Source organism: Camelus bactrianus, chromosome 24 (assembly GCF_048773025.1).
Source record: "Camelus bactrianus isolate YW-2024 breed Bactrian camel chromosome 24, ASM4877302v1, whole genome shotgun sequence".
NCBI classification, from domain to species: domain Eukaryota; kingdom Metazoa; phylum Chordata; class Mammalia; order Artiodactyla; family Camelidae; genus Camelus; species Camelus bactrianus.
Window position 1 is genome coordinate 490,419 of NC_133562.1, and position 14,170 is coordinate 504,588.

The window sequence follows — 14,170 nt, forward strand, 5'->3', positions numbered from 1 at the left end:
TCTTCCTGCCCGCCGCAGTGCAGCTGTTCTCAGCTTCCCGCTTGCCTGTCTCTGGTCCTCAACACGGTGTTTTGGTCCCTGTTCTAAGTTGGTGTCTCTGTGAGAATGAGAGCTGAGGCTTCCCATTCCACCACCTGGCCAACACCCCCCACAAGAGTTTCCAAAAAGGAAGCAGGCACAGGCCATAGAACCACAAGGAGGCATCACTCAGCGCTGTGCAGGCAGACGCACTCCTTGACTGAGACGGGAAAGCCCAGGCCGGGCGCGGACCCAGCGCAGGAGCAGGTGCGTGGGCCACGGGTAGCACCTGGGGTGCAGCAGGCACTCACCGATGGGTGCTTGTTCTCTTTTACACTAGAATTCTTTTAAGATGGGGAAATTATTCCGGATCATTGCAGTGGGCCCAGTGCAGTCACGGGGTCCTTGTAAGTGAAAGCCGGAGAGATTTCAAGATGCTGTGCTTCCGCTTTCAGGACGGAGGAAGGAGCCGTGAGCCCAAGGACGCAGCCACTTCCAGAAGCTGTACAGGCCAGGAAGCTCAGCCCTGCCAGCACCTTCGTCAGCCCGGTGCGACCCGCTGTGGACTTCCGACCTCCGGAGCTGTACAGCAGTAAATTTGCTTTGTCTTACGCCGCTGAGTGTGTGATAATTTGTCATACCCAAAATAGGAAATGAATACAGAAGTCTGAGATAGAAAAAATAAAAGGACACATTTCAGACAAAATTACTTAGGAAATATTTTACTGCACAAAATTTACATTTGTTGCATATGATGAAAAGCATGGCAAACACAACCTTTTATTAATCTATTTTTACTTTGAGATATTCTGCGAAAAGTAAAGATTTCCTAACAGTCTCAGAGAACACAAGTTTTGTACAGTCGTTTAACAGTTGTACTGGTACTAAGTGTCTTGGGACATAAGGTATAAAACAAAACAGATCAAAAGAGCGCAGGGGGGAGACCACTGCCAAAGAGTAATCGCCACGAACTCGGCATTTTCCACGGCAGGGCAGCCGCTGTGGGGTCATCGCGCTGCACCTGGAAAACAAAATACTTTCATCCTTCAGCTTGACCACTAAATCTTCTGACGTGTATTACAAAACTCTTTTTGTTGTTGTTCCTTTTGGTTCTGACACTTAGCTGGGCTTTACTGTAATGGAAAAACAAAGTAATACATTGCTATGTCTTTTTATCAACTGAAGATAAATTTCCTCAAGTTCCAAATAATAAAGATATGCCACAAAGGCTGTGAATGGAGTCCGCGGAGTAAAATCAAATTCAAAAGAAACAGCAGTCAAAGAAGAAACCAGTCCTGCATGATTTGTATCAATTGTTCTTCACAAAAGCATGAATTAAAAGCGCGGTCACCTACCATACAAAGCAGCCTACAGCCTGGTTTCCCTGAGCGTTAACACTCTTATTTTATAGCAGAGAAAAGCATTTCAATTATAGCGCATATCCGGTAGCTACAGTACTGTTCACACAGCTTCTCTTTTGCTAAAAAAAAAATCCTGAAGTCACTTTTTTTATCCTATAAAAAGCTGCCCAGTATAATTAACATAACACGAAGAAGGAACACAATGAACTTAAGATTTTTACTTTTCTGGCAAATCAGCCTCAATGAAAAACAGCTGTGATAACAGGTTGGTTAGCTGCCTTCTTTTCAAAACTTCATTTAACCTAAATTTTACATAAAGATACGTGCATTTACATAAACTTTCACTTACTTGGTCTACTTACACAGTGTATAAAAACACAAGTTTATCAACATATAGAGAAACCAGAGGGTTAAGTTTTAGAAAACTCACACATGGTTTGATTATCTGCAGCCACTCATTAAGATACTCAACGAGACCTAGTGCATCTGGGATGTTGTCTCCTTCCGACACAAACTTGAGCAGAACCGCCACTGGGACGTCCTTAGAACAGCTGCAACAAACGAACAGGACGATTAAGTATCCTTCTTCTGATACAGGATGGGTGCAGCGTGTCTGTTCTTATAGCTCAGGTCATCTGCCAGGTTTTAGGCGTGGAGATGGCACGTCACAGATCACTTATGTATCCTGTTTGTGGGGACAAAACCAGGAGCCCTGGAGCACCCACCCTGGGCGCATGCACGTTGGTGCCTCACACCCAGGCCGCGTGAAAAACCGCCCCCCTTCTGATGGGCTCCTCAACCCACTGCAGCAGGCAGCGCTGTCCAGAAGCACGTGGCAGAGCAACTGAGGAACACCCTCGTCGCCAGCCGTCTACACAGAAGGCAAAACTGGAGAGAACGTGCTGCCGCTTACAGATGCCACCTGCTGAGTGATGACTACGCGCAAAGCGCTGCCTGCAGACTCTATGACTCAGTCCCTCCACAGCCCTTGAGGAGGTTACAATTGTCTCCATTTACAGCTGATCAGTTCGGAATAATGGGGACAAGGAACCCCTGGATGACTCGTATGTGAGCGAGGGGTCACAGCGGAGCCTGCCCACAGGCTGTCAGGGGCAAAGTGCTTATGGTGCCCCGGGTCAGCGCCGTGAGCACGCGTGCCGGCCGCCACCCCGAGGTGACAGAGCGGCTGAGGCAGTTAACATGCTCCAAGTTCCTCTCAAGAAGTGGCAGAGGTGTGACATCAGCCCAGGTCCTCCTGACCCCGAAACAGTCTCCTACCTGTTCTGCTCTGAAGGCCTCAAGCCGGTAATGAGATGGAGACACCAACGCAAGAGCTCCCTGCTTGCCAACAAGAGCACAAGCCACTCCTAGCACCCCAGAACCCAGAGCTGTGAGGAGGACGTGCTCCCACAGCTGGAGTGCAGGACTGACCACGCCCCAGAACTAAGGGCGGCCGGGTTCCTCAGCCCGGATCCGAGATGCGGTTCAGAGGCCTCAGGTGTCCTGGGAGCCTCCTCCCAGCACCTGGTCTCTGGTCTCAGGACCTGGGACTGTCAGCACACTTAGGCCATCTCCACACACAGTCCTCCAGTACTGCATGGGCTCCCAGCTCCCCGGGAGCTCAGTGAGCTGTGAAGCTTCAGAAGACTGCAGTCCTGCACACTCACAGCATGACAGCTTTGGAGGAGAGGCCAGCCTCCCTGCTGTGCCTCCATTTCAAAGGCTCCAGCTTGACAAGTGCAGGGCTGTGGCCTCCACTGCTGCTCCGATACCCAGAGAACAGTAAGTTTTAATGCCACTTTCCAATCCTCTCAGTTAAAAAGGAAGGTGGAGAATGCCTAATTACTTTCTGTGGCATTAAAATCTGGCACATGAGATACAGCCATTATCAAGGCTAATTCACAGATTACATATAATCTTGGAAAGCAAGGTATACAAGTGATCGATTCTGCTCATTTGTTTGTAATTTATAAATAATGGTAACACAATTGCAATATAGTAGTTATTTTGTTTTGTTTTTGTTTTTACTTTAGAATAATAGACTAAACTTCTGCTCCTTCACATTTGAGAGCAGATGTACCAGAACTCATTTTCAGGGTTGGGGCAGGGAGGTGGGAAGAAAGAACTTTTCAAAATAGGGACAATTTAAACACTGCTACATTGTCTGGGTAAACAATGTAACCAACAAAAAGAGGAAAATGACACACCAGTAACATTTTATTTCCTTATAATTGCTCTTCCCTGGTAGATATTAAGCATGGGTTTCCTTACAGATATGTAAAAGGTCTGTGTTAGATGAAGAAGAGTGTCCACTTTGTGAGAAACACCCTTAACTGTAATTAAAGTTACAGGTGGTAGAGCTGCAGTGTCTCGCAGATAACAAACACTTAACCCCCTCTGGGTGGCAAAACTGAGTATTAAGAATTGCTTCTTTTGACTATTCCGCATTTCCCAGGTGTTCTATGAGGAGCATGTCTTTTACAACACTTCCTCTGTTGTTGCTGACAGAAGCAGAGGTAGGAGACTGATCGTGAAGCAGGAAGCCAGTGTGAAGGCACAGAGCCGGGGGCGGACGCCCGGCGGAAGGGCCAGACCCATGAGGCCGGCTCTGGGGAGCTGGGTAGGCTGCTGCCAGCGAGAGCAGACGAGAGCGGGAGAGAAGACAGCCCGAGGGAGCCAGCAGCGCCGGGGAGGGCTCCGGGGCCGGCTGGCCACCCCAGGAGACGGACCAGAGTCCGCACAAGGTGCGGAGAACTGCTGGAGGGCCTTTACTCGGGGGGCATCGTGGTCAGGTCTGATTTTCAGGAAGCTAATTCCAGCGACACTGCCGAAGGTCAGAGGGGAGGGGCTGGAGAGGCCTCGGCGGCAGCAGCTGCTGTGGGCTGGCCCACGTCCTTCCAGAACGCTGGTGTGGACGCCGAGCCCCCAAGGCGACGGGCTCTGGGAAGGACCTTTAGGAGGTAACTCAGCAGCAGAAGTCCTAAGAGTGGGGCCCTAATCTGGCGGGATGGCGGCCCTGCAAGAGGAGACCCTCTCTCTGCCATGAGGCGGTACAGCCAGCAGGCGGCCACCCACAAGCCAGAAGAAGGCTGTCTCCAGAACCTGGCGGTGCAGGCACCCCTATTTCGGACTCCAGCCTCCAGAACTGTGAGCGGATACATTTCTGTTGTCTCAGCCCCCTAGTCTGTGGTATCACAGCCATGCAGGTGACAAATGATGTGGCCTGGATGGACAACAGAAGGACTCAAAGCTGGTTTGCAGGGCAGGTGCAGAGAATGACCAGGGGCAGGGCCCCAGGCTGTGGTGAGAGAGGAGGTGAAATAATGCATTATACTCTGGGGAGTAAGTGAGGCAGGAAAAGAAGTCAAGCCACGAATGGGTCAGAGATTAGGAAAAACACAAAAGGTGAAAGAAATGATGGTTCTAACAGGAAGAGAGTAGATTTTCAGGTATAAAACGGGAGTTGTTATTTAAAGAGAAAGATCTATTCAAAAGGACAAAGTTCTGAAAGTGGATGCTGGTGATGGGTACACAATACTGTGCTTTACTGGATGCCACTTACTGGGACACAAAAATGGTTACTTCAACGTTAGTACATTTTACCGCGCGCGCGCACACACACACAGACACACACATGGCTGGCTGCACAGTTAGTCCTGGGATCCCTGACGGCCACACACACTAAAGCGTTGAACACGGCTTTTCAAGGAGACAGCTCTATAACCAGATCTGTCTTCTCCTGGATGTAATACAGAACCTATTTAATAAAGACACTTTCAAAGTTCCAGTAAGTAATCCAGCGCACTCTTCCAATTATCTTACTTTCATTTTCAAATTAAGTGGGAGCCAAGCAAACTCACCCTTCGTCATAGAGCGTTTTTGTGATGCCTCCACCAGGAATACGGACACAAAGCTCAGACTCGTCTATCTCAGGAATGCATGCAGTTTTTTCCATTTCTTCCCAGTTAAGGCTCTGCATTTTATTTTGAACACTTGTCTGCATAGAAGGTGAGAGTAGGTACCTGAAGGGAGTACTAGAAATAATCACATAATTAACTTTGTAATTCACGAAAAACTCACAGATACGAACATTAAGTCTAATAACACAGATTATCTTGTCCTCCATGTATTCTGCTGCACAGGCAAACACACGTCTCAGCAGAATAACATGTAAGAAAGATACACACGCGTTCAGCTTGCACTCTGCGTACCTAGAAGGGAGCATGAAGAGACTTAGCAGAGTCAGGAAAACTTAAGCTAAGACAGGGCCAGCTTGAAGATTCCCGCAGTTCCGCCTGTCTCTGGCCACAAGGCCTGGTGCGAGAGCCCCGGAAACTACTCAGTTTGAAAGGCTACTCTTGGCTGGTATTCATCATGATTTTATAGGTGCACAAACGCTAATGTGACAAAACGGTTTCTATTTCTACCCCTTGCATACTTTGTTTTGTATTTAGGAATTCAGTCTGACGTGTCTGGGAGCGACACTTGAAGGCAACTGGATTTCTGCAAATACAAATGGCAGAATGTATGGAAATAAATAGAAACACCAATCCAATCTTTCAAAAGTGATCTACCAGTAAACCTTAGGTATCCTTCCTCCTCTGTCCCCATCAGCTGAGCTCTGCGACGCTGCCAGGCACCAGACCATCAGAGCACAGATCCAAACCACCTGTCTTCACCCTGGAGCCCCTGGGGCCTCAGCCTAGAGCGGCGAGGGCCACCTGACTCTCCTCCCTCCCCTCTCCAGACTTGCTCTTACCTTCTTCTTTCTAAATGCCAGGGAGGAGAGGACAGGATGTACAGGGCTTTAAAGACTAACTTTTCAATACAGAAATCAGCACAACACTGTACAAATCATAACAAAAGTGACTTTCCAGAGGCAAAACCTACCTGCGGAGCTGGAGGTCGTTGCGGTGATAGGAGTGACTGCTGGAGAGAACCACCACCTTGGCACAGCCGCTGCTCTTCACCCAGGAGAGCAGCTTCTCACAGAATGGCTTTGATTTATACTTTGTGTACCAACGACAGCATAAAAAGAAAATCTGAAAGTCAGACCTCAGAGTATGAGAGGCGCCTACGTGGTGTTTCACCAGCTTTGCGGGATGGTGCAGTTTACAGATGCAGAAACTGCAGTGACTTTTAGATTCACTTCCTGTCCTCAGACTGGAGGTGAGGTGACAAGCGATGACCATCACTTTATCTTCACGAGAAGTAAACGAATTGCGAGGAGCCTAGACTCCCATTTCTCAGTTCTCCACTCAGTGATCTATGCTGTTTAAAAACCGCCACATGGTAATCGATGAGATGTTCTAGCTAGAAACATCCACCCCGAGTCTGACCAGGAGGAAGCAACTAGTGAACCCAGACCTGGGCCCCTCCACAGAGCCAGTACGTGAAGGAGAGAGGTGGGGGGCCAGCTCCCCCAGAGGAATAGCAGCTGAAAGACATGACAGCCAAATGCAGCATGTGAGCCTGGCCTGGGTCCAGAACTGAAGGCTACCTGGGGGACAAGCGGGGAAGTCTGAGTATGCTGGATGCGAGAACTGAGCGCCGACTTTCCTAGGTGTGTGATGGTGCTGTGGTTGTGAAGCGGAACCTCCCTCTTGTAAGACTCGTAAGGCTCAGGTACTCAGGTCTGATTAAGCACATGCCCGGGGTACTCGGACAGCACTGGGGCAGAGCAGTCACACTCAGTGAATGTCTGCTAATCTGAAGTCACTCTTTCCGGCTATCAAGCATCTCACTTAGAAGTGTGTGAACCGTCCATGTGAATTCCTGACCTTGCACTGACACTTAGAAAGACAACAGCAAAGCCACGCAGCACATGGTAAAAATGTTTGCACCTCTCACTGCCCAACTTCGGGTCTAGTATTGTTAACTAAGGAAAATGAAGAGTGATTCTGATTAAATATTAAAATAACCACAGCACTATTCGTGATGACCTCAAACTGAAAAAAAAAAAAAAAATCAAATGCTCCCTCAGCAGTACAATGGGTAAACTGTGGTTTATTTATACAACAGACTCCCCCATGGAGGTGAGAAGGAACGAATGAGCTCTGCTTCCAAAACAGGGATGAACCTCACAAAGAGAGTGTTGAGTGAAGGAAGCCGGACGGCGGAGTCCATCTGCCAGGTGCTACTCAGAGGACAAGCTGCCAAGGTGGGGCACAGCAGAGGGCTCTGGAAAGGGGACACTTCCTGAACACGTGGGACCTCAGTCCACCCAGCAAACATGTCTCGAGAGCATCTCTGCATGCAAGGCAGTGATCTAGAATCAGGGCTGTGAGTGAGGGACGGGCCCTCACTTCTCTGGGGGAGTGTCCCCTCTAGGAGAGGCAGGTGACAACATGTGACATGCAGGCTGTGATGAACCGCGACGGGAACCAGCCCAGGGTAGGACGGCAGGAAGGGGGGCAGGGAAGGCCTTTCCACGAGGTGCTACCTACAGAGCCTGAAGGAAACCCACGATTCAGGTGTCCAGTGGGACAGCCGTGCTGGCAGAGAAGCCAGGGCCAGGACTGTGACGCAGGATGAGCTGAGCCCGTGTGAACCCACAGGGGCCGGACGGAGGATCAGGTACTGCGCTGTCCACGGAGCCTCGGGGATAACCGAACGCCACACGTGGCTACTGTGATTGAGGGCCTGAATTTTAGGTTTTATTTACTTTTAATTAGTGAATCAAAATTTAAACGGGTGTACGTGTCTGGTGGCTGGCCTGTATGTGGACACAGGGCCTGACAGGCGTGATGGGGTCAGTGAATCCACTCTGAGGCTGGAAGTCACTGGAGGGTCTGAAGACAGGAGTGAGGTGATGTGACTGGGAGGTGAGGGCTCACAGGCTGCTTGTGGGGCATGGGTGGTGCAGGGTGCTGGTGGCTGGACCAGAGAGGTGGCAGTGGAAGAAGAAAGAACCTGGGTCCAGGCTCTATTTTGATATATACATAATTTTTATGTAGATGCCACGGGTTTGAAATGTAATACAAAAGAATAAACCTGTAATATTCATATGCTTAAATTTTTCCACCAATGCTACCTGAATTGGGAAAAAGAAGACCTAAGTTATACGTCCCAATTCCTTTTAATATAATCATGAAATAACGGTAACAAGTATAAAATTTTATAAAATTATTTTTTTATCAAATCAGACCTTAACTTACAAATATTAAAAAAGAAATAATTTTTGAATCTTAATGACTCCATATTTTCTCATATTTTACTTTAATAAATTAAAAAAGGCAAAAATGACATACTAACCTTAATAAAAATGGATCTTAACTGAAGAGCTACTAGTTTCCTTGAAGGCAGCGCATACACTACAAGTACAGGAAGAAAATGAAGCCACACAGCAGTCAGAATGAAGGCATCATACAAATGTAATTCAGCTTCATCATTCATTTTAGAAGTTCTGTATCTAAATATTTTCAGTAATTAAAATATAGAACATATCTACTATATCATTCAGTTAAAACACTTTAAAGTTACCTCAAAATTCACCTGTGGGCTTTATTCTATGGAATAGATTCATTTTTGAAAAGTTAACTGCAAGAAAGTATCAAAAATTTTTATCTTCTTTGACTGAAAACCAGAGAAGTAGTCCCCAGAAAAGTCGTAGCGTTATGACAAATGCGATCACTCTGAACAACAGCTATGGTTTCCGATTCGCCCCTCTTCAGAGAACAGCAGTGCTCACTGGGGACAGAATAAAAAGCGGAGCCATAAAATCCCTGAGTAGAACATTTGTTCTTTAGGAGTTTTTGAAAGAACGGAAATAACATGAAACTTTTCTGTGAGTAACTGTGTGTGCATTTTTTCTGTGAAAAGAACCCACAGTTTTCACCAGATTCTACAAGGGGCCCAGTTTACGGATGATTAAGACGTCACCTCCAAGAAGGACAGCTCTGAAGTGACCCAAGGACAGTCTCCAAGGACACATGTGCGAAGGAGTACGCCTTTAATTACTGCACGGAGACTACAGATAAGCCCGGGCTTGGGCCAGTCCTTGGATGGCTCACGTCTCTCTGTCTCACTGCGCTGACATGCTGCGGTGTGACCAGGCGCCGTGCTGCCCCCACAAGCCTGGTGACCACCAGGTATGCTCGGGCCAAAGGAGGCTGGAGCAGGACGTTTAGGAACTAGGGAAACGGCATAAAACTGGGGAAGAGGGGCTGAGGCCTCTCACCGGCCTCTCACGTACATGCACAGTGCAGCAAGGAACCTGGAGGGAAGAGGATGTTCTGTAGGGGGTGGGCCGGCTGAGCTTTAAAAGAAACTGCACCACCTTCCACAGCAGCAGCACTCATGTTCTCACCAGTGCCCCACCAGTTCCTTTTTTGTTGTTAAGATCCTGTCTCCTAGTACTTTTCTCTTCTGATGTAATGTAACACATAAATATTTAGCTTTTAAATAATCAGGCCTTTAATCCTAACTCCAGTTTCAGAAACACAGAGACCAGAGGAACATACCAAGTGACACCACAGGAAGTAATCAGACAGATGTGGAAGATGGGACATTCTATAGGACAGTGTGTCCAGTTTTTCTTTCTTCAATTATTGAGTTTCATGAAGAAGGAGAAAAAACCAGACTATCTTATAGTAACAGAGATTGCAAAGGCACGCCAGTCAGAGGTACTGTGGGTGCGGCTTTGGACAAACCAACTTTAAGGACAGTTTTGGGTCAACTGGACCAATCTGAAAATGCAGAGGGCACACGGAGATAAGAAATTGCTAATTTTGACAAACGTGATGGTACTTTGGCTACGTAAGGAAATGTAAAGACACGAGGTGCATACTGACATACTTAGGGTGGAATGCCGTGATGTCTATAATCTGTTTCAAAATACCTCATCTAAACAATCAGTTAAGTGGATTAAAGGACTATGTGCCATCGACCTGCTGCAGTTTGTGCCAGAGGAAAGCCAGTGGGTCATCCAGAGGGTGAAGATGCCTGAGAAGCAGGTCTCAGGGGTCAGGTGCCTCCCCAGTCACATGACCTTAGCTTCTCTGCGCAGCGGTTCCCTGAGCTACGAAGCCACCCAGGGAGGAGCAGCATTGAGTGAACTGATGCGTGTAAATGCCCAGAACATGCAGGTGATGGCTGTTACCAGCCCAAGTATATAAACTGTACTTCCACCATTTAGAGTCCTTTACCCGTTAAGGCAGGAATTAAAATTATCTTGTGTTAACAAAGTCCTCTTACTAAACTGCACTTCATTACCACAAATTAATGGCATGGCTAATAAGACTGACAAAAAACATGCTTCCTCATTTGTTTCCAGTCCACCAGTGTCTCTCTCTGTTGGCTTTTACCTTAGAAGGGAACCAGCAGACGAGAGGCCACTGCACCGAGTACCTGGAGGCGCCGGTGCTTCCAGATCAAGGGCGTCTCCTCCCCTCTCACGGTGCAGCCTCATGTGAGCACGGCAGTCAGTGTGACGTGAACCGTGCGCCCTGCTAGTCACGCCTGACATCCAGTGAGGAATTCTGGGGACTGAGGGCACGGGGAAAGCGCGCCCCCACTGGCAGAATTAGGCAGCTCAGCCTCCCTGAGCCCTACGGCACTGTATTATTATGGGTGCTACAGCAGTGTGGGCCGACCACCGAGGCCTGCATGATGACATTAACACACAGGACCGAGCCCGGGGCAATTCCTTCCCTGGTATTAGTGATGCTCACGCATTACACATGCCGGCAAGAACAGAAAATAAAACTGAGGATAAAAGAGGGAAAAACTCCAGGTTTAAAAAACCCAGAAATCTCAAATCCTCTCCAAGGATATAAATACAGTCACATCTCTCAAGAGAGCTGCCTTTTAGGAAAGGCTAAGAACTGAAGCCAGGACGCACGTAAGCGTGGGACACTGTGACTGGGCCGTAAACTCTGCGTGAAGCTGGCTCCGAGTGTGTGCTGCAGAACAGTCCCGGCGGAGCCTATTTCTGGGTTAAAACAGCTCTACCTTCTAGCAGGACACAACATACCTTCAGCGTTTGTACTGAGCTCGGTTGAATTTTCCTCCGCAGTCGCATATGGATTGTTCCCAACCATCGGCACAAGACAGTCGGTGTAGAAGTAACCAATCTTACACATATTCAGCGTGGAAATAATCAGATCGATTGCCAGCTGGCCGACATTTCCAACAGACACTGCTGGCTGAAATAGTAAAAAAATACGTGAAGTTGTCACCATCAGCAGCACTTTGAACAGTCCAGGCAGAAGACAGTGACCACAGCACTAGCACTGAGCGCTGATGCTCAGGTCAGAGACACTGACCCTTCCACGAGCTCCACTGTTGAGATGAGTGATTTCATGCGTACTGAATACCTCCTACCTGCCAACCCTTGTTCTAGGCACCAGGACAAAAGTTCCTGCCCTGTGGAGCTTCCATTGAGTGAGGGAGTGGTTTGCTGTGATAAACTGAACAGTAAAATCTACTGTGGTAAGTACTGTGGAGAAAAATTAAGTAAGGGCATGTGTGTATTTGTGGTTGGCTGTGATTTTAAATAAGATGATCAAGGAAAGAGTCACTGCAGGTGCCCAGTAACTAGGGACCTGAAAGAGGTGAGGGAGGCAGCGACACCAAGGCTCGGGAAGAGACTACTTCGGCAGTGGGGCAGCAGGTCTGCAGGTGTGAGGACTGGACAGCAGGGCTCTCTGGTCTTCTCTCTGTTTGCTTTGTTGGTGCCTAAAGGTTGGGGTGAGCTGCTTCTCACGCTGCAGCACACACGTGCGTGCACACACACACAATCTATTCCCATGACTTCAAACAGCCCCCTGCCAAATCTCTACCTGCAGCCAGAACACTTACCTGAACTCCAGATCCTAAAGGCTCTCTCTACACGGTTACGTCATAGGCCACTCAGTCAACGTGGACAAAACTAAACAAGCCCAAACTTGTTCTCTGGTTTGTATTTCAGAAAAGAGCAACAGTCATCCATCCAATTTCCTGAACCAGGGAGCGTCTCCCTCTCCCTTACCAACCACATCTAACGCATGGCTAACTGTCAGTGAGTCTATCCCCGGAGTCTCTCTCTAACGTAGCTCCTGCTTTGTGTTCTTCCAGCAATTACCATTTTTTTCCTGGCCTTTATATTTTTCTGGGTCCCTCAGAGCGTGCCCTTGTGAACTAATCCCTCGTTATCTTCTGTAGTCTCCTTCCCTTTCACTAAGACTCGGCTCCTGTGGTTGACCCTCACTCTCCTGGATCACCTGTCTTTTCCTCCAATCTTATTCACAGGCTCTCACACCTCTTTCCTTCTAAAACCCTCCCTTTTTGCACACTTTCCCTGGCTACCCCTCACTTCCCAGCATCGCTCCATGGCCAAGATTCCCTCCAGCTGTCCACTAAAACACCAGCAGGAACTATCTCCAAATTAATAAGCAAATGCATACACATACCCACGTCTCCACCTTCTCTCCCACTGATAACAGCCCTCTGGCTTCCCTCTTGACTCCACTGACAGCTGGCAAGGTTACCACCAATAACTATGAAACATCCCTTTCTCTATAAAGCCTTTCTTTTTCTTTTCTTTTTTTTTTCTGCCAGGTATCTCTTGCAGAAACATTTTCTCTTTTGTGATTAATAAATATTTTTCAGGGAGATACTTTGAAATGATGTACAATTTTCTTCCTCAATACATTATCACACGCTAATTTTAGCATTCATTGGCATGTTCTTGTGTGCATTATCATGATGAAAATGGTCAAAAAGTGATTCTTCTATTACCATCATCCTTTAAAAAAAAACCGAGATATAATGGACATACAACATTCATTTCAGATGTACAACATGATGGTGATTTGGTATCTGTATGTACTGTGATACGATCACAACAGGCCTAGTGAACATCCATCACCACGCAGTTACCAATTTTTTTCCTTGTCATGAGAACTTTAAAGAGCTGCTCTCTTACCAACTTTCAAATATACAATGCAGTACTAACTATGGTCACCACGCTGCGAGTTACATCCCAGGGCTTATTTTTGACTGGAGGTTTGTACCCTTTGGCCCTCTTTACTTATTTCAACCACCTCGGCTGGCAAGCACCAATCTGTTCTCTGTAAGTCTGTTCTGTTTTAGATTTCACATATGACACTTTCTTAACAGGTCCGTGTTTCCCTCCCCCTCCCAATAAAACGTAGGGCCTTTCCGTACTCTTTTCAAAGCTCTAACAGAGCACTTACTGCCATTATTTATTTATACGTGTTTCCAACTAGGCTGCAAACTCTTCGAAGACAGGAGCCTAGCCTTGTCACATTACGGCATTAACAGAAACAATGAGCGACAGTCGGCGACTGTAACAGCGACAAAGCCGTGCGCTAGCTACCGGAGAAAGGGACTTGCATCACCCCGTCCGCAGTTTTCTGGCTAATGACAGCGACTCGGTAGCTTGAGCCTGACTCTAAAGCTGCCGGGAAAAGATTTTCGAGGGTGAACGTAAAGCGCAGGACCCGCACAACGCAGGCGGGGCGCTCGCGCGTCCCCGCACGTTCGGCCCTCAGGCAGCAGCGAGCCGGGGCCGCAGACCCGGGGCCCCCGGTGAGCCGCCCGGATTCCCCCTCCCCTCCCCTCGGGCCGGCCTCGGGGCCCGCACAGCCGGACTCACCATCAGGAGCGTGCACCCCGCGAGGTCGGGGGCCGAGTCCCCGCAGGGAACGAACATGGCCTCGCGGGGGTCGGGAGGAGCAGGCGGCTGGAACCGCGGCCGCGAGGCGGGCAGGCGGGGTCCTTCGAGGCTCTCGGCGCGGGGTCCTTCGAGGCCCCCGGCGCGGCGCCCTGAGGTGCCCGTCTCACTGCCT

General features: G+C 48.4%; 1 protein-coding gene across 4 annotated transcripts; it reads right to left on the bottom strand.

Annotated features, from left to right (window-relative positions):
* Nucleotides 1–546: 546 nt before the first annotated feature.
* Nucleotides 547–14,135, bottom strand: PSMG2 (proteasome assembly chaperone 2). 4 transcript variants are annotated; one of them, XM_074352341.1, is made up of 7 exons: nucleotides 13,978–14,135; nucleotides 11,353–11,524; nucleotides 8,634–8,692; nucleotides 6,270–6,388; nucleotides 5,240–5,413; nucleotides 1,810–1,930; nucleotides 547–685 (listed from the first exon to the last, which is right to left on the bottom strand). In XM_074352341.1, exons 1-7 carry the CDS (start codon nucleotides 14,032–14,034, stop codon nucleotides 560–562), a joined length of 828 nt encoding a protein of 275 aa, XP_074208442.1. In that variant the 5' UTR covers nucleotides 14,035–14,135; the 3' UTR covers nucleotides 547–559. The 4 variants fall into 4 exon arrangements, with proteins under 4 accessions (XP_074208442.1, XP_074208440.1, XP_074208443.1 ...); XM_074352339.1 differs by having other exon boundaries at nucleotides 6,270–6,421; XM_074352342.1 differs by lacking the exon at nucleotides 547–685 and adding an exon at nucleotides 725–1,039.
* Between the last annotated feature and the right edge of the window lie 35 nt (nucleotides 14,136–14,170).

Excerpts from the sequence above, each read along its gene's own strand:
- PSMG2 (XM_074352339.1), bottom strand. The coding sequence starts at position 14,034 with ATGTTCGTTCCCTGCGGGGACTCGGCCCCCGACCTCGCGGGGTGCACG. Across the intron at positions 5,414-6,269 it reads AACGACCTCCAGCTCCGCAG|TACTCCCTTCAGGTACCTAC; the intron begins GTAGGTTTTGCC and ends GATTATTTCTAG. Across the intron at positions 1,931-5,239 it reads AAAACGCTCTATGACGAAGG|CTGTTCTAAGGACGTCCCAG; the intron begins GTGAGTTTGCTT and ends CGTTTGTTGCAG.